At 36.1% G+C, this 21363-nt stretch overlaps 1 protein-coding gene across 2 annotated transcripts in view; it reads right to left on the reverse strand.

Moving 5' to 3' along the window:
- The window catches only part of ANTXR2 (ANTXR cell adhesion molecule 2), a gene marked incomplete at both ends in the record, with an annotated part of 141577 nt that overhangs the window by 118736 nt on the left and 1478 nt on the right, over positions 1–21363 (reverse strand). For both annotated transcript variants that reach the window (XM_079705053.1, XM_079705052.1), the window contains 5 exons: positions 4499–4579; positions 5362–5430; positions 5564–5671; positions 6160–6241; positions 19837–19908. In XM_079705053.1, coding sequence (XP_079561179.1) covers positions 4499–4579; positions 5362–5430; positions 5564–5671; positions 6160–6241; positions 19837–19908 — 412 coding nt within the window. The remainder of the gene's footprint in view (positions 1–4498; positions 4580–5361; positions 5431–5563; positions 5672–6159; positions 6242–19836; positions 19909–21363) is intronic.

Genomic DNA, 21363 nt, shown 5'->3' on the forward strand with positions numbered 1-21363 from the left:
TATTGTGAAAGACCTAGAATCCCAGTGCCTGAAATTAGCCCTAAGGAACTATAGTCCATTGGGGCTGTGGTTTCCCCTTAACAAAGTAACATTTCTACTCTGAATCACTAATTAGCACCACAAGTTCCCCCACAAGAATTGTGGCTCTTTTTTCTGAATGGAGGATCCTGAAATTCTATATAGCTTTTGCCATGGGAATTCTGAATCTTCTTTTCCAGTTGTTAGCTGGGCCCTAGACCTATGCCCTGAGAATTCGGAACTAGGGCACAGCCAGATACTTGACTTTGCGCAGCTACACCATCTAGAAATCCTTGTCGTTATGACCCACTTGCTAGATTAGATCCTTGCACATATCAATACCACCCCTCTTTAGACCTAAGTCATTGATCATGTAGAATGTTGGCCATCTCTCTCAGTGGACTACCCTACAGAAGGATCAATAATCCCATCCTACATGGTCCTAGCTTCTAGCCATTCCTAGCTTCCTACCACATGTTTTAAAGTCATCCCCTCTGAGTTAGATCATTCTTAATCATTATCTCATTTAATTCACAAAACAATTCACTGATATAGATATCATTATCCTCATTTGACTGATGAGAATTTTAAAACTCAGAGAGATTACACTATAGGAGGTAGACAAGGTCACATGGCTAGGCAGTGGCAGAGTTGGAACCCAGACTCAGGTCTTCGTATTTTCCAATCTCATATTGTCTTCACTATGTTAGGTTTCCTTTCACCATGTTTCACAAGCACTATTGCAAGAGACATAACACAGCTTTTCATCTTTCAAATCATCCCATACATTACCATAAGCATATTCTACCTAAACTTTCACTGTTATAAATTTCATGCTCTAAATTAATCTTCCATGCTTCCTCGACTACTTATGCAAAAAGAGCCATTTCACCACTCAAACATTTGAGGGTCTCCATAATCTGGATCCAACCTACCTACCAATGTTTATCCCCCATATCATTCCACCATCCAAGCCAAACCCTCTTGTGCCTCAGCCACTCAGCCCAGGCTGTTTCTGAAGTTCTGTGTTCCTTGTTTCTAATTAAATCTACTCCAATTGTCAGAGCGCAGTTCAGATCCCACCACAAAAAGCCTCCCATGACTTCATATAACCAAACTCATTCGACCTCTCTTTCAACGTTACTCTAGCCATATTGGTATTTTAACACAAACTGCATGACAGGATTCCTTTTTATCACATAGGGTGACTCACTGAAATTTCCCTTTTCCAAATTCCCACACTTTGTAATTCTTGCAGGGCGCCGCCGTATTCCAAACCTCGAATCGTCATTTTCCAGCCCCTTTAGTATAAAGAATTTGAGGGCTTCCCTGGTGGCGCAGTAGTTGGGAGTCCGCCTACCGATGCAGGGGGCGTGGGTTCGTGCCCCGGTCCGGGAGGACCCCACGTGCCGCGGAGCGGCTGGGCCAGTGAGCCATGGCCGCTGAGCCTGCGCGTCCGGAGCCTGTGCTCCGCAACGGGAGAGGCCACAACAGTGAGTGGCCCGCGTATGGCAAAAAAAAAAAAAAAAAAAAAAAAAAAAAGAATAAAGAATTTGTCTTATATAAGTTTGTGTCCCCTCTTCCAAGTTTAATACCATGCCCTAACATAGTAAGAGCTCAATAAATGAGGAAATGAAAGAATACATTATACAACGGGAAAAGGAGGGTAAAAAAGGAGGAACAGTTTTTCACCAATACCTCCTTGAGATAATGAATTCTAAACCCTCATATATGCTAATTAAGAGTAGAGGTTAAACCAATAGTACAAAAAATGTTATGTACGTATCATGTTTGCCGGGATAGAAATCTAAAAATTTTGAAATGATACATTTCCCTCCAAATTAAAATAGAGCATTAAAATGATTTTCCGAATCAAATAAATTTTAGAAAAGGTATTAAGTATATGTTCATAACAAAGGCCTTTTAAAGTCCCTTGTTTTGAAGTTATAAAAGTTAGAACTACTACAGTGTTTCTTCTTTTTTCAAAAAACTATAATGAAGAAAGGCTCCAAAATTAAACTCTTATCCTTGCTGATTAAAAAGTTGCTTCTAAACAAACTATGCCTTAACAAAATGTGATATCTTTTACAATTAGGGGACAAGATCATCTAGGTCACTGGATTTTAGTGGGCAGGGGAAGGGAGGACAAAGAAAACAAGAAAACCATGTTATCACTTTTTCTCAATTAAAGATTAACTTCAAGGAAATTAATGCACTGACAATTAATAAGGCCAGATGTATTTAAATAACTTCTAGCAGGAAAAATAAATTATCAATCAATTTAGCAAATATTTTGCCTTCAGAGTACCAAACATCTGAAAGATTTAAATTTTCTGATTTCTTCCATTTGTTTAGCTTTGTGTAAATACATTCCACAGTACCATGTTACCCATTAGTTTGGTAAACCATAAAGAACAGAGAGAGATTCTCTTCTCTCAGCTCTTACCCAATACCATATATAATTTTTAAAGATAAGATGGTACTTTGTAAATATAAAGGGTAATTCAAATTTGAGGCAGAAGTACAGCTTTTGTATATTATCAGAGGTGGTACAATCTCTGCCTTGAAGAGAGAGAAAGTGCTTGATTTAGAGCCTTAAATTTCTACAAAGTGGGCAGAAATCCCAAGCTATTATCATGTTGATAGAAATCTCAACCATTAGTGAGATCAACTTTGATTGTAATGCTCCGTTTGTCTACCTGCCTCCTCTCCCAAGTTACTGCTAGGGTTTCCCCAGAGGCTGGCTTCCCTCAGGATCACTTGCAACTCCTTTTGTGACAAAATAGCTGCAGTTTAACTATAATGAGATGATAGCTATACCCATCAGTCCCCTCCAGGTGAAATTCAAGAGGCCTTGTTCATAATGTGTGTCTAAAATAACGCAAATTTGTCTAAGTTCATGCTAAATCTTTCGACATAACATACTTGAGCTAAAGTCCATCAAGAACTTCAGGAGAGAAACACTGTAGTTCGAAATTCCATTCTAAAGTTTTCTTATACAAATTTAAAAAGTGAAATTGAACAAAAAAATATAATAAAACAATAACAACTTTATCTCCTCCAGTAGTCAACTACTAATTTTTTGAAGGAGATATTTGTAGTCATACCCCACAAAAAGAGAGTTTTCAAAAGCCAATTAGTCACCTGTAGAATTTTGAATTAATCCTTTTATATAGAGAAAAAAAAATTGCAAAGGGGAAAACCCACAGAGGTCTTTTCTCCTTCCCAGTATAAATATAAAAATAATTGCAAATTCCCAAGTACAATAAAATTCTATTTAAAATACAATACACTGATTTGTTTCTTACAGGGTCAAATTATCCTCCCTTTTGCATTGTCAATACATTTTCCTATATTGTAAAAAAAATCACAGTTGTAGAGTATGTACCTTGAATCCACCTACAAAAATATTTATTACTTTTTTACATTGAATTTTTTTCCTGAAACTAAACACATATGTAAGCTCCTAAAATAATTGAATCTCTGTTCCATTCTGCACTAATATTTGGCCTGTCCACTAGTCGTATTGATATGTTTTAGAATCAAATTGTATGTTTTTCCTGAAAAGATCCATTTATTAAGAGAATAAAAGCCTACATACTACCAAAAGCAAATTCAATAAATCTCACTCTGTTTCTGAAAAACATGATTTTTAAAACAAATTTTAAATTCCAGAACCAAATGTCAGAAAAACCCTGAGATTTTTTTTCCTTCAAGAAATACCCAAAGATTAAAGATAAAGCTTTGGCTTAGAGAATATATATTATCCACTTCTATTTTAGGATGTTGTTTACCAAAATATCATAAATACTTAATAGCAACTGCTCCTGGTGCTTCTAGCAAAAGGCAGTAAAATGAAACATAAACCTCAGTTGTGAAAGCCCAGGAGTTTTGATTTGCATTTCATCACTCCACTTCCCCATACCCTATTTAGGATGGCCCGGATTCTAATGATCACCAGAGACACCTCAACTGAATTCCAAACAGAAATATTATGAGCTCCAGTGAAACTATTAATCATTAAAATGGAAAGAACAACAATTGCAGTCAAATTCTCTGCCACCCGTTCGAGTTGCCTGATAGCTAAGAAATACCATATTTGGAGGAGGAAGCAATCACACATTCCAATCCAAATTTTTATTTTACTCTTCTATAAAGCCTATAAAACTTTCAAGATATCAAGCCAGTGAGGAACTCCATGCTCAAAGCGTGCTCTGAGACTGCTTATGAAAATCTTAAACTTGAAATCACAAACCCAGGCTCACAGAGCTCAATTTGCAAGAATTAATACCAAATCTCACTTAACAAACAAAATCCAGATTTTTTTACAATTTCCCTGCATTTGCAATACCCAACAAACTTCCTTCTTAACTTCTTTCTTCAAGGTAATGACCCACTGAACTGGATATCAAGGTTACTTCCTATAGTTTAAAATATATATATAATTAAGAGCCTTTCCTAACCCCAGAGAAATACTCACAGAATTAATTATTCCTTTAAGAGCTTGAAATCCACCTTTGACAGGGAAAACTTGTTCCTTAGAATCAGCAATTCTTTCGAGCTTTAGAAAAAAGGAGGAAAATTTAATTGAGAGGTGGTTGAGACATACGACACTTTATACACTTCATTACATGTCAATTACATTCACCTGAAAAATTACACCAGAGGATTAATTCACTGTCAGGAACTGAAGGTGATGGGACTAGTGTTACTCTAAATGCATCATAAAAAAGTGAACTGAGATCAGGCACAGACCCTTTACACTGGCATCAAGTTTCAATTTCAAAACAGCTCAGAGTTCTACTAGCTGTAAATGTCATGAGACACAGGAGTCTCAGTCACACTCAACCAAATATTTAAATGTAAAATCATTTTGTGAGTGGGAAAAAAGTTTAATACATAAACCCTCAAAAATTCATGAAAAAAATTGGTTCTTTAGGGAAAATTATTAAAGATTTCTCCTACACAGACTTCCCAAATCCCTGAACTCCTGAATTGAGTTTTCAAACTAAAACATTTGAACTTGTCATGATAATCTTGTCAGTTGAGTTAAAGAAGAGGAGTATGCATATTGTTTTAACCCAACAGCTTTTCCAATATTAGTTCCTTCAAATGGAATAAATGTTCAAGAAAATTAGAGTTTTGTCTTCAGCTTGATTAAGTAATGAAGCCTGTCAAATTCAGACATTATTAACCTAGAGCTCAAGACATGGGGCCATTTGTATAGAAAATCTTTAATGACTGATTTGAGTCATAATAAGTCATCAGTGAAGAAAATCTGATAAACTCTCCTTAAGACAGTTATGTGATTTAGATTAAAGGCTGCAGATCTGCTGGACTTACTTGAGCTTGTTCAAAGTCAAGGACACCAACACAATAAACTCTAGCCCCAAGGGACCTGGATATCTTTGCCTATTGAGAGAATGAGAGAGGGACAGAGAGAGGAAGACAGAGAGGTGAATTAGTCAAATGTCAGGCTAATACATGCAGAGACATACAGCAAAGTACACTGGGGTGTAAAGAACCGTTTCAGTTCAATACTCACCTCTTTCTCTGCATATGATGGCACCAGACCATCTAACTTCCCATCTGTCAGAGCAATTATGATACTGGAGGTTTTTAAGCCTCCTGCTTTCTCAATTTGTTCATTTGCCTGAAAAATGAAGAATTGTCCAACTCATAAGTTAATCTTAACTTTTAACCAGCATGTTCCATCAAGCTGAATTTTAAGTCTGACAAAATCAAAATATTATGAACTGGCTTTTAAAACAGGGTATTTTGTGTTAACTATTTTAATTTGAAATATACATATATTCACATTATAGAGTAGTTAGTATAGGGTTTAAATGATAAAGATTTTAGCCTTGGCTGACTATAACCACAAAGAAAATGTGGTTCTCTGAATATAGACATAGAGTAAATGGAAAATTCCATAAAAGGCAAAATGCCAACCAAACTTTTCTTATCACCATGGTAAATGTTTTCTATCTGTCTTGTCCCTAGAACAACTAAAAGCATTTTTTTTAAATTTTAAGATAAACATGTAATGGGGTCTTTGAGTTTTACTAGAGAGTTATAACTTATTTCATTACAGAGTAAGAAAACATTCTCTCCCATACTCATAAATGTAAAAGAACTTACTAGCTTTAGTCCTTCATGGATGTATGTCTCTCCTACGGGACTAACACGTTTTAAATTGTCCAAGCCTTCACTGATTTTGCCTCTGAAAATAATATAGTATAAAATTAAACAAAAGAAAAATGAAGAAAAATCATAATAAGCACTTCTCAAAAAGCATGGTAGTTTTGCAACTAAAGTTTCTTTAGTAAGAAGGAAAGCAAAGAACATGGGCTTTGAGGGCAGATAACTCCTCATACTTTTTGTCATTTTAATGAGTATTTAACAATGTCTGTATTTTAACCATAAAAAATAAAAGTACTACAATGTGAAATGTCTTGAAAAAGCCAGGCATATTCGAGGCATTTTGAGCTGAGAACAAATATCTTCTATCACATTTGTTTTACTAAATGCTAAGGAGTAAAACATTTTCCTGCATTCAAAAAAAAAAAAAACAAGGATGGAGTAGGTCAACTTAAGTGAAAAAGTATTTCTGCAGCACTCACCCCACCTCCCTACAAGTCAGAAATCTTCTGTGTTATCTGCAAATTCCTAAGGCACATTACTTAACCCTTACTTATGGAAATTAACATTTCCTATATTTGTCTCCCAAAGTCTCATGATCTAATCACTTCTGTGGCTTCTTCTCACCCATCCAGACACCAGCTCATTCTCTTGAATATTGTAGGTACTTAATACATATTTGATGAACAAATGAAAGAATAAATGATTGGATGGATGAATGGATAGATGATAATGGTTCTTGACAGAGACAATATAAATTAAAAAGAGGAAAGATCATAGAATAATCTTTCTCATCATGTCTAATTAGTTGTCTCAATGGAGTATGTCTAAACAAAGTATGACTACAATATTAACAGCTATTTTGTGTGTATAAGTAAAAGACTCATTTTTCAGGTTTTTTAAATATAGATTCCAGACACCCCTTTGGAAATAAATCACAAGAATCTTAATGTTTGCTGCCAAAAGAGAAATGAAAAAGACAACTGAAATCCAAGTTTACGCAAACAAATTTTGCATGGTAAAAATCACCTTCTCCATTCAGTTCAGATTCAGCTCATCATTACTTCTGAGAACTAGACAACACCAGCAGAAGACTCTAAGCTGAAAGAACTTGCCAAATGTGGGATTCAGAGTGTTTGGGAAGGCAGGTCTCTGCTAGCTCATTTCACTGGAGGAAGCAGAGCACCTCTTGCTTTTCTATGTATACCCATACCTGCCACCATAATATTCTAAGCTGCTCTGAATTTCATCATTACTTTTACAGCTGCAGAGTCATAAGAGGAAAAGTGTTCCTTGCCCATAGCCAATAACATCAACATACGTTGAGCCCTGGTCTGTCACTTTCCAGAGTAACTACATAATCTGTCAGCCTCTCCTCCATCAACAAGTGTCACCAAATGGGAAATGGAAACCGAAACAAGATAGGGTCTTTGAAGGATCCCAAGAAACTAAAAATAAGTTCTAAATTTCTCTATTGGTAAATGGTAAACTAAGGGGGAAAAAAGTTATGTAGCAGGTGAAAAACACAACTCATCCATCTATACTGTGACTTAAAGAAAACTCTAAGGGAAAGCAAGGGAGAAAATGATAAAAAATAAAAGAAGAAAGAAAATGGGTATGTTAAGGGGATCAGCTCCAATCCAACATCATCTTAGAAGATCAGCTTCACTGAGTCTGGCTTTAACGTTATGTCTTCAGCTATGAGGAACAGCAATATCGAAAATACTTTGGTGTTTGTTGTGAAACTGTTGTTAAGGGTGCTGCTGTCAAGACACACAAAGTCCCCTGTGAGGTCACACAGCAGAAGTTTCTTTGCCATCCCTGAGTAATCACTATATACTTCCTCCTTTCTGCTAACTACAGCTATGTAAACTGTTTCTTGCCCTATCGGGAACCCCATGATAAATTTCTTACTCATTCAGAAAATTCTGCTAAGTTCATAGGGTTATCATATTGCTACATCCTCTTTTCTAAGATCCTAAAATTTCTTTTTATATGTTATTAATTTTCTGCAATGTTATTATATTCTGTGTAGCTTCAAATACTTTTTGGAAAGAGGCAGAATTTAAACAAATAAAATAGGATATGAAACTTCTGTTTTGCAGTTGTTGTTGTTGTTGTTGTTGTTTGTTGCTGAGCATCAGGGGACTAATCAACTCTTTCTTCTTGACTTTATAACAATGTTGATTGAAAAGAGAGAATGAGGCAGGAGGTGGGAGGTGGAAACAAAAACACACTGACTCATTTTTTTAGTCTATAAAATTAACACTTTCAGCTCTGTTAGTATCTCTCAAGTTTCTCTGCTGAGTAGGGAAAGGAATGGATAAAAGGGAAGAGGCAGGACAAGAAGACAAGAGAAGGGAAGGGAAGGAAACCACAACTGCCATGCACTGTGCCACATCAAGGGTTTTCTCCATCCATAGAACACTTGGGACTGCGAAAGGTGTGCATGATGTCATAACTAAAATAAAGGTGTATTTTATAAATAGTGGCATAATAAAATGGTTGGCAGAAAATTCTGACTTGCCCAACTAGCACAATAAGGCATAATTTTAAGTACCTTCTACTTGTGACTAAAGATATACATTTATAAATATATCTGTATATTTAACCTGAACTTTTCAATGAGCATCATCTTAACTTTCCAGATTTTAAAGCTCTTTCCAAGTTTCAGTCAATCAGTCTACACACATCTGCTGAGCACCTACCACATGTGAACACTGTGATCCTACACAGTGATATGAGAATGACTCATGCTTAGTCCACAGCCACCTTCACACCCATCTCCACAGATGTAGTGTAGTTCTCCCTCTAGCTGGATGCTGGGATCATCTGGAGGGCTTTAAAAAAAATCTCTTCTGGACTCTAATGGAAGAAATTCTAATCTACTTGGTGTGTGCTGGGGTCAGGGTATTTTTTGGAAATTCCCCATAGTATTCTAATGCACAGCCAGAATTAGGAACCTCTGATCTAATCTAATTTTAAAACCTTTCCATTTTGTTGGAATGATCTTTTCCTTACCTATTTTTCCAGTCAGTTCTTCAATCGAAGGAGTTTTGGGGTAACTAGGATAATCTTTTAAAGTGTAAAATACAGTTTCTAGAATGATATGGTTTATAGCCAGAGAGAACATGGATTATTTCCAAGCCCAATCTCATTTCCTCATCTATAAGATAAGGATGAAAATACCCACGCCATGGGGTCATTGTGATGACTAAACAGCACATAATAAGTACTGAGTTAGCTGCAACTACTATGGTGGTTATTGTTGATATTCATCACTCCCCTGTTAGTAGGATTTTGTTCACTCAGTTTACTTTCTTCTTGATTCCAAGGCGAGCTCACTCAGTAAACTGAGGGTTGAAAATATTTGATATATATCCAGAAAGGAGGAGGGGAAAGGAAAAGAGGAAAGAAAGTGTTATACTGAAGTTTTAATAAGGAGAAGGTCCTAGAAAGGAATTATATGGAAAGCTACAGAATGAGATGGGAAGACTCAGGGATTGGAGTAAATCAGAGATGAACTGAAACTTTGGTTCTGCAACAAGTAAACCGTGTAACAATCTGCACATATTTAACTTCCTGGAGTTCACTTTCCATATCCATAAAATGTAGATAAGAATGGCTGCCCCAATGGAGTTTTCATTCACTCATTCCATAGAGATTTATTACATGCCTACTATCATGTTTAAAATATAATGTTATTTGGCAGCTTTGAGCATTAAGAAGGTAGTGGGCACCTGTACAGAAGGGCTGTTAGAGGAGATAGACAGGAGAAAGGAAGTGAATAGTGCCCAAAACAAACACTCTTCATTACAGTTTGTCCTCTGCACTGCTATGTTGCTCTTCTAGAAAACCTATAAATGGTGGCAGACTGGATTTGAGGTAACAGATGGCACAATGGATAAGACTCCAGGCTCTGGAGCCAGAAAGCTCCAGCCAATTATCTAACCTTTGCATCCTTCAGTTGTTTCATGTTAAGCAAAGGTAACACCAACACTAACTCCACAGGGCTACTGTGAAAATCAAAGGAGTTAATGCATATAAAGTGTCTGGTACAAAGTGAGTGTCACATAGATATTAGTTATTGTTCTTTTAACACATAACATGTCAGGGACTAAGCAAGGTCATCTGCCAGCTCACCCTCAGTTCTTTCATTACGCATCAAACCATGAACACAACCCACAGGTCAAGCATGGGGCCTTGGCCACCTTAATTCCCAGCTCTAACACTTACTAGCCTTAGTAACTTTGTGACTTTGGTAAGTTAAGTACCTTCTCTGGGCATGCATTTCTCCCATCTGAAAATGGGGATATTGATAGTACTTATGTAGTGGAGTTCTTATAGAAATTAAAGAGACTACTACATGTAAATAGTTAGTACACTGAATGGCACCTAAGTGTTCAATAATCAATACCAACTGTTTATATCAATTCACGGTACCCCTGTCTCTTACCCATAGAAGGGAATATAAGTAGGAATTATCGGCTTTGTTTGTCACAGTTGGGAGCCTCATTTGAGAACTTCCCTTCACTAGTCCCTCATAAAACACATAGAATTTTTAAATTTTATATTAAGTTATACAAACTCCAAATCATATGCATAAGTATTAAGTACTGCTCTTGAACAGCTGAGTACCAACAATCCTAAAATGTATTCCTTTTATAGCACAATTTTAAAATATTTTAGGAAAATTGTCATTTCTAATAAATAAAACTTCAATTCTCACATTTCTACATATTAATTCTTAAGACTTTGAGAGTTTGAATTTAATAATACTATTCAAAATCACAAAGGTAAAGGGAAATGTGGCTATCTATTCTAACCTAACTCAAGGAGGAAATAATGTTAATATTAAAATAATAAAAATAAAAGAGAAAGTATTAATGTTATTAATAAACAAACAGTTTTAATTTATATAAAAGAATAAGAGAAATGAGAGTGCGAGGCTAATAATAAATAATAAAAGTAAATAAAACCTGTCAGTCAAAATTTGCTGACATGGGTTATGGGTTACACCAAAATCTAAAGACCAGTGCCAAAATTACCAATCTACTTTGTTATTTTGGTTACACACAAGGTTTTTTTGTTTTTTTTTTTCTCCAAGCTGGCTTGCTTATTTCTGAAAGAGATTCATCTTTGGAATTTCATTATTACTTTCTTGATAAACTATGGTAGATAATCTCCAAATATGACCTCCATCAATTCCTTCCCACTCTATATGTGCCCATTCTCCCATCAAGAGATGGAATTTATCCCCCACCCCTTTGAATCTGGCCCAGCCCTGTTACTGCTTGGCAATAGAACAAGGTAGAAATGATATTCTTAGACAGCTGAGTTCAACCCTTAAGAGAACTAGAGACTTTGCTTCCTTCATCTTATAATACTTCCTCTTGGAATGCTCTTTCAGAACCCAGTTATCATGTGTGAGAAGTCCATGCCAGATGCAGAGGTCACATGGAGGAGAACCAAGTTATCCCAGCTCTAGGTGTGCTTCAGAATCAACAACCACCCTCTGTGACTATAGCACACCAGATAACATCATATGGGGCAGAGAAACCTTCCATTTGAGACATCAACTCACAGAATTGTGAGAGATAACAAAATTGTTGTTTAAGTCACTAAGTTTTGGGGTGCTGTTCTATGATCACTGTGCTAACTCCAGGCCTAAGCCTTTATAAGGCATGGGAGTGTTTCCTTTTTTGTACCCTTGGTAGCTAGCTGCCATATAAAAACTTTAACTATCCTGAGACCACCATGCAGAGGAGGAAACCCAACCTAGCCATGTGCAGAAGCCACATGGAGGAGAATGAAGACTCCAGTCCACAGTCCTAGCTGAGCTCCTAGACAACAGCCAGAATGAGCACCAACTTGCTAGCCACCTGGGTGAGGTCATTTCAACTCTTCTAGCCATTCCAGCTTCCCAGCTGACAACACGTGAAGCATGAGAACTGCCCATTCAATGCACAATATCATGAGAAACAATAAATTGTATTTATACCACTAATTTTAGGGTAGTTTATTATGCAGTAATAGATAGCCAAAATAGAAATTGTGACTAAGGTAAAAGATAAATGACCTTGAGAAGATTGACAGTAAAGACTGGAAGAGCAGTAAGCAAATTGTTATTGGAGGCTCAGTTTCATGTTCATGTCTGCTGCATTCCATTGGTTAAATTTAGTAAGCCATAGGCCCAACCCAGATTTTTTAAATTATATATTTAAATTAAAAATACTTACATACACATATATTATATATATTATACATATTACATATATAATCATGTATACACATGTATGCATATATGTTGTATGTATTCTGTGTTTCATTGGAGGTCACAGAAGAGCAATCTATCACAAAAGCTAAAAGCTTCATGCATCTACGCTATCAAATGCCAATTTAGATAACTGCATAAGCATAAATGCTATAGGTATTTATATCATAGGTCAATTAGCTATAAGTGTTTATATCATAGGTCAATTCTGTTCTTTATCCTCAAGAGAATATTAGCCAGAGATATTAGTCCTTGAAATGAAAAAAACTGCAAACAAAATGTAGGAATACACAAGAATTTTATAATTAGTCAGTTACATAACATAATCAAATGTTTCTCTTGGAAGGTAAAAGTTAGTAGATTGAGTAAAATATGAAACAAAACAATGTTCTCAAGATGTTATTCATGTCTATACAAATGACTTAGAATCCACTTAGCATTGTACTTTACCTGAGCTATTATGTACAAAGCATTTAGCAAAATGTCTGATACATAGTAAGTGCTCAATGAACTTTACTACTTTCGTCTCCTTCCATTAATAAACCACAATATTAATTAGTCTGACAAAATTAGAAAAATTACATGTGGGGAAATTTATTCATTCATTCAAATACTATACCCATCCTAGCTATCTATTTAATTGAGTCATTATATACTGCTATACAACCTACTGTATGAAGGACAAATTGCCAAAAAAAAAAAAAAAAATTTCCCTACTAGCTCCTCAACTTAAAATTTTTTAAAGGTTTCAAAAGAGTAAAAGATGATTTTTCCCGACACAAACATTTCTAATACATCCCAAGTTACATCTTAGTAACTTGTACTTTATATAAAACCTAGCTTATTCTTTATTTAACAGGTCACTCTAAAGCCAATATATGCCAAGGTCTCTGTGGTCCAGATTCCAGACCAATGAATCCAAGGTAAAGTCCTAGATTAAAAAATATCTGCTTAAAAAATGCCCCACACAATCTGGGTTCGTGAAAATTTTTTCTCCAATTTAGTCTACACTTACCAAAGTGTGGTACACAGATCACGCCTAAAGTTCACATCTGTTGTATCTTGAATGTTTATACTCCATTTCCCCATTCAATGCTTACTGGGCCATGAGAAACCAACTTCTGCGTTTTACCACCTCAGTGTGCCAGGTCTGTCTTCCAGGCACAAGCAACAATGTATTTAATTTTCTAGAACACACTCATTAAGCAGATATGGGGCTTCACTGAAAGTAACTATTCACATATGCTCGACCGGAATCCGAGGTGCTGCCATGCCCGGACCTCTCAGGATTACCAAACGTGTGGCCAAAACTGACTTTTCTAAGCAGGAATAATTACTTCCCTGATAGAATCAAAACAAAAACAATAGAGTCACTTCCTCTCACCGAGTCACTGGTTTGTAAGAGAACAGAATACATTTAGAGGATGAATACGTCTTTGAATTCTGACAATTCTGACTAACCGTGAAAACTGGAGAAGGGGGAACAGAGAGAGTCTGAGGCAGTTCAGTGGTTAGGTGGTCACGCTCAGGAGCCACACCCAGGTGTGAATTCTGGCTCTGACTCCTTAGCTGTGTCACCTTGAGCAAAGTCACTTGACTTCTCCAAACTTCTGCTAGAATCCTGGAACATGATGGTGATGGTGTGGTACAATGATAACCTCCAAATCCCATTTCAACCTCAGTCTCCTTCCCAGCCAGTCATCAATTAGGCCTTCTCATGCATTATATGCATTTAATCACCCCAACATTTCTATATGGTAGGAATGATTAGCTCCTTTTAGCAGACAAGTGAATTGGGCAGCAAGAGGTGAAATAACTTGTCCAAAGTCACACAGCTAATATACAGCTCCTATGTCTTTCTGACCCAAAGTCCAATCCTGGTGTTTTCATTTTAACAAGGAGCCTTCAGGTTAACAGCTGAATGTGCTCTATTCCGAATGCTTACTCTTTCCAACCCTTGAGTTCCATTTTGATTCCACGATAGCTTCTGGCTACAGAAGTCAATAACATTTATTTTTAATTTAAGTATTTGTTTAATTTTTTACAAATAGTATTACATTGTCATTGAAATAAAATTGAATAACCTAGATGTATGGAAATTAAAAACATGAAGGCTCTCCCCACCCTGAATCTCACTGCTAAGACAATATTGTTGTTAGCAACTTGTTGCTCAACTTCCAGACTTTTTTCCATGTATTCATTATTATACACACACACACCATAAAAACAGGTAAATTTTTGGTTTGTTTTATCATCTTTAACAGAGTATTCTGCAACTTGCTTTTCTCAATTAGTATATCTTAGCTATATTTTCATGGTGATATATATGGATTTTCCAATTCTCTGAATAACTGTATAGTATCCCATTCTATGTCTAAATTTATTATAGTATCATCAATTGATGAGCATTTAGATTTACTACAATTTTCATTATAATGAACAATGCTACAGTATTTAATTTTGCGCATACATATCTTTGCACACTGGTGTTAGTATTTCAGTAGGGTATAGTCCTAAAAAGTAGAATTGCTGATAGCAGACTTCTAAACTTTTACAGATACTGACAAATTTCACTGCAAAATGGATGAACCAATTTATAAATTACCAACTCTTATAAAAGACTATTTTATCACAAGTAAATTTTTAATTCAGATTTAAAGGAATTAGAAGAAATCCTTTCAAATAATAGAAGTGTGTATATTATTTAAATTTTCATATAAATTTAATCAAATGACTTCTCTTTAATTTCCCACAAGTTCGCCTAAGGAATATTTTTTCCTAAGTAATTGATTATTATTCTCAGGTCAAACAATTTTATGACTTTTTCAATTTGGGGACAAAAAGAAAGTTGAAAATGTTTGTAACTGATCTATAACAATAAAAATGAGAAAATTAGCAAATATAAGTCATCATTTATCACCTCTCAAGGAGAGAAAATATATGATAGCAGTTAATAACTCAGATTCTAGAGTCAGACCAACTCAATCATTCATTCAACAAATATTTACAAGCATCTAGTATGGGCCAAGCCCTGTTCTAGGTGTTAGATATATGGGTGAAGGTAAACAAGACAAAGAGGACCCCTCTGCTCTCATGCAGTTTACATTAGGGTTATGGAGATAAAATAAATTGATTAATTAACAGAACAATTTCAAAAAGTGATAACTAAATAGAGTATTGTGAGACGTTACCAGGGAGGTGAGGTAGGATTTCTTTACACCTGATGGTGAGGCAAGGCTTCTCAAAGGAGGTGATGCGTGGGATGAGGCCTCAATAACAAGCATGAGCTGGTCAGGGGAAGATCTGGGGCAGACAAAGAGCAAAAGTGCTAGTGCAGAGAGAAGGTTGGTCTGTTCAGGGAATGGAAAAATGGCCAGTATACAAAACTATGGCACACAATGTTGTAGGAAAGGTTTGGGTGAGCAAGCAGGTAGGGCTTTTAGACCATTGGGAAATGTGTGCTTTCTATTCTAAGCCATTAGATTGTCTTAAGCACAAGAGGGGCATGATCTATTTTACACTTTAAGAGACCATTCTGGCTAATATACTCCCCACCACTGATTAATTGTGTGTTTTGGACAAGTTACATTATCTTTCTCAGCTTCAGTTTCCTCACTTATAAAGTTGAGATAACAGTATCTGTTACATGGAGTTGATATAAGGGTTAAGTGAAGTAATGAAAGGAAAACATTTTGCACAATATCTAGCACATAATAATTGTTCACTAAATGTTTTCGATTAACTCACTTTTACATCATTAAGATTACATTAAGCAGAACTAAGCATAATTCACTACCCCCAATTTTGCAACACAATAGCTAAGAATATCCTTTAAAATTAGTCCTGATTCAAATTCTCTAATATTGAGAGGTTGGATATTTCCATATTGAACCAACAGTCTGCACTTTCCTCTTACCTGATCCTATAATACAGCCTTGAGCTATATGTGTTTGTGTACACAAACAGCCCCCTACTGTCACATAGATTATTCATCCTTGTGTTACCTCTAGAGTCCACAATGCTCAATACATCATATACAGATAGGGCAGGCAAAGCAGGTAGGTAGGTAGGTAGATGGATGGACTAACAGATATATGGAAGATAAAAATCATGGGAGCAAAGGAAAAGAAGAGAGTGTTTCAAATTGAATTATTCAAAATAATAATATTTTTAAATCATTAGTATATAAAATGCATAACTGATCATTTCTTGCCATGTTTATTATTCTATTCATGCATTTACATAGTACCGAATTCATGCTGAAACACTAACAGAAGACACAGCCCTACTGTAAGGACTTACTGCCTTTCCATCTTGCTTCATCTCTACTGAAAATATTTAGCAACACTGAGAAACATGAAAGAGGTACTTCTCATATTTACCAAGGTACTGACGAATTATAAGTAATAGAACCAAAATTGTGAAACCTGCTATATTTGACCTTTGCATTTTCCATGCACTCAGATCTCTTATTGTGACATCAAGAAAGTTTATACATAGAATTCCCCTTTCTAGGCTCTTGAAACAAGGATCCCCAACAGTTGTGGAAACATCTGTTCAGTGATCTTGCATCTAAATATGCGAATGGTTTCTACACACTTAAAATTGTATAATGGACAAAAAGTGACATTATGTCCAAATATAGAGGACCATAGAAATTTGAAAAGTCATTGATTTAATTAAATAAAATTAGTAAAATAACAACTAGGTTTAGAAAATAATCCTTTAGGGCAGACTGTTCTGTGATATACAAAAAACTATTCTATGCATTGTCTTATTTTTGATCCTCACAAATCTCTTAAGAAAACACAGTAGATTATGTCTGCAGTTTATAAACATAAAAACTGACACACTGAGTAGATGATTTACCCCAAGTCTCTAATCAGTAAGTAGCAAAACTGGAACTCTAACCCAGGCCTTCTCAGTGTACATTCTGCCACCCCAAAAATGCAACGTGCCAAATCATGCAATTTGTTAAAGCTGAACTTATTTCTATTTAAAAAGAACCAGAGGAGCCAACTATATTGGAAAAAAAATAAAGTGCAAGTAGCATTATTAAAATTCCTCCTGGAATTTTATTATAAATCCTTTCAAGCAGCATAATAATCCCTTTATATAAGCATAATTCCTCCTGATCATTAAAATACTACATACTCCCTAGCTGCAGATAACAATAATAGCAACAAAAAAGCTCTCATCTCTTGAATACATGTATGCCAGACTCTGTCCTACATTCTCCACATTCATTGACTTCAATTCTTACAGCAATCTTATGAAGTAGGTATTATTATTATTATGACCACCATCATCATCATCATTATATAGATGGAAAAAACTGAGGCATAAAGAGGTTAATTGTCCATGACCATTTGGCAAGTAAATGGGTTCAGCAACTTTTAGGTGCAACATTACGCTGCCTTTTGAAATAGAAGCTTCTTTATCCCATTCTAACCTCTTCCCTATCAGATTCAACCAATGATAAGGGAAGAATCTCTAGTTGAGATGAACACGATTTAAACCCTTTCCATGCATGTTTATGCAATACCAATCTTGCCGACCTGTGACTATACTTTATCAAAGTGCTGAAGGATTCACATGCAAAGTACCTAACAGAGAACCTGGCACAATGTATGCAGTTGACAATTACTGGGAGTCTACTATGTGTCTGGCATTATTCTAAATCCTTTTCTCTATACATACTCCATGAATGTTAACTTGGTTCTTTTTTTTGTCCTAATGGATAGGCTGAATCAAGAGTTGTTTCTTTGGAAATTAAGCTGGGCAATAGAGAAAACTTCTTTTCATGAAGGCAAGGACTGTTATATCAATGGGTATAAAAAGCTGTTGTATATGGGTTGTTAGGGACTACTGTTGCTCTGGCCCTTGATGAGACCCAGATGCACATAAAAAAGTATGAGAGGAAATATCAATGAGGACTGAGGTCATAAGCTGGACTCCCCACCTACAGAGAGATTTCCTCTCCAGGAAAAGTAAAACTTAAAGCACAAAGAAATTAGAAGTTTGATTGATTTTCCAAATCAATTATGTGAATTTTAAATGTTATCACCCTGAGTTCCTTTAAATATTATGCTTTCTTGACTTTTTTTTTTTTTTTTTTTTTTTTTTTTGCGGTATGCAGGTCTCTCACTGTTGTGGCCTCTCCCGTTGCAGAGCACAGGCTCCGGACGCACAGGCTCAGCGGCCATGGCTCGCGGGCCCAGCCGCTCCGCGGCATGTGGGATCTTCCCGGACCGTGGCACGAACCCGTGTCCCCTGCATCGGCAGGCGGACTCTCAACCACTGCGCCACCAGGGAAGCCCTCTTGACATTTTTAAAGGAAAAAAAAAAAACTACTTTAAAGACAAAACTTTTCAGAAATCCACATATTATGTAAAAAAAGATACAACAGCCTCCCTTGCTAAAACTACAGTTTGGAGAAATTTGATTTCAAAATATCACTAACTCATTCATTTATTCAATAAGAATTGAGCAAGAACTATCTTGCATACTTTGTGTTAAATGAAGTAGACATAAAAATGAAGTAGAGGGCTTCCCTGGTGGCGCAGTTGAGAGTCCGCCTGCCGATGCAGGGGACGTGGGTTCGTGCCCCGGTCCGGGAGGATCCCGCGTGCCGCGGAGCGGCTGGGCCCGTGAGCCATGGCCGCTGGGCCTGCGCGTCCGGAGCCTGTGCTCCGCAACGGGAGAGGCCACAACAGTGAGAGGCCCACGTACCGCAAAAAAAAAAAAAAAAAAAAAAAAAAAATGAAGTAGAAAATCTCCCTTCCCACTATGGAAAGAACCATTCTTTGAAATATGTCAGTGACTACTTCTAACTTGCCACAGTGATGGGTCCAAATGACACAGAAATGGTCATATAAAATACTATTATATTGGTTTGGGAAAAAAAAAAACATACACACACACACACACACACGAAAATGAAAGCAAGTTCCTTTATAAAGGTAAACATATTCAGTATCAGTGGACCTCAGAGTAAGACTGGAGATTCAATCTAGTAGATTATCCAAATGGATCCATATCTTTCTCCTCCCTAAAATTCTTCCAATTCCTGGTTGATTAATATATTACATCTAAACATGAAAGATGTAGAACTACTTACAGTAACAGAGACGGGAAAAGTGGGAGGTAGTAAATACACAACTAAGGCAGAGATATGGGTTTCATTGTACATTCCATGGCCAATATGAATGATATTGATTTTCAGATTACCTGCTCTTTTATATTATTCATACCTCCTTTTCCCTCTATTACTGAAGAGGACAAAATTGTCTGTGCACTTGCTTGATTCCACTGAGAGGCCTGAATCACCACTTGGAAATATCAATCATTCCTTTAAGATTAGTCTCTACTAAAAGCCTGCAGTGAAACGATAATGCACTAACCTGTCTCCAGTTAATGGCAAAATAATGGTTGCTTGAGAAGAAAACACAATGAAAGATAATCTCATTTGAGGGCTGCAAAATAAGAAAAGAGGCAGTTAAAACATTTTTAAAAGAAATATTGATATAATACAGATGTATAGCTAGGGAGTCTCATTTAAAATCAGTCTCACTGAATAGCCCAGGCTTCTTTTAAATGGAACTCCCTAAGTAGATACACTTAACTCTGCTCAAGTGTATATGCATATGTCATTTACTGCATATGTCATTTTGGATTTAGTCAGTGCTTCTCAGCACTCAAGCACTCCTCCCTGACCCATAGGACTGTTTAGGTAGAGGCTAACTAGCAAGATGAATTCTAGGCCAATGGAAAATTTTTGTAGAAAGTTCTTCTTCCTTTGATGCTCTATCTCATCTCCTTCTAGGAGACCAATCCCTTCAGAGTGATTATCATTAGCAATTTTAGGGTTGGAGAGCAGTCCATTTGATTTAATTACCACAGATATGAAAGGAGTTCATACAGAAGTTATCCTGAAGTAAGATTACTTAAAGGGTGTCATGGACAATGTGAAAGAGAAGAACAAATCACATTTTGTTTAGACATTTTCAATTTTCCAAGTCTCAAATATCACACTCCAGTTGGCAACAACTGCCCTGGTTAGCTACACCTTTTAAGCTTTAAGCCTTGATCTCACAGAATGGTTCTAGTTTCGAAGACACTCTATGCAAATCTTACTAAGATCTGAAACTGAAGATGTGAAAGTAAGACCTAAAAACTGAAGAGCAGAATGATGTCAAAGGGTTATACATATTTGAAAAGTCATTCTCTTCAGCAGTCACCCTTTATTTACTTTCTACAATGCACTGTTGGTTAGTAACTGAGCAACTAAACTTGAGCCAGAGAACTGTGTATTATAGAATTCCAATTTGTAAACCAGACCAAATAAGAGCCCCAGTTCTTGGAAATATACTGAAATGACCCACTGCTTTTGATCAAAATCTATGGGACTCTGCACACTCTTGGATTGAATCAGAAAATTTATAAACAACTCTTTCTTCTGCCTTTGACATTTAAAGATATAGGGCCTTGTTTATTTTTCTCTCCTAGACAAGTTTACCTCAGACCTTGTCCAGAAATGAGTGTTATACTTGGCTTCTTAAGCAGGAGACTGATGATTAAACATGGACAAGCATACATTTTTATAGGGATAAACTTACTGCTGCCAATAACTAAAAGCAAGGATTGCCTAGGCCTCTACAGATTGTTTGAAGTTACTTGCAACATGACTTTCAAAATGTTTTGATCATCCAAGCCTGTTTTACAGAAAACATTTGGGCTAACAAGACTGAAAGAAGCAATATTTAATGATACAGCTCCTTTTCATGTCCTTTCCATTATCTTGATAAACTTGCATTTGCTCATTGCACTTTTTCTTCTAAAAAAAATAAAAGGAGAAAAAAAAAGCCTCAAAAGACTAGTGTCCTAAGGTTATTTTTAAATAGGGATGCCACTAATTCCTGGTTACCTCT

This window comes from Hyperoodon ampullatus (genome assembly GCF_949752795.1).
Source record: "Hyperoodon ampullatus genome assembly, chromosome: 1".
Classification (NCBI taxonomy): domain Eukaryota; kingdom Metazoa; phylum Chordata; class Mammalia; order Artiodactyla; family Ziphiidae; genus Hyperoodon; species Hyperoodon ampullatus.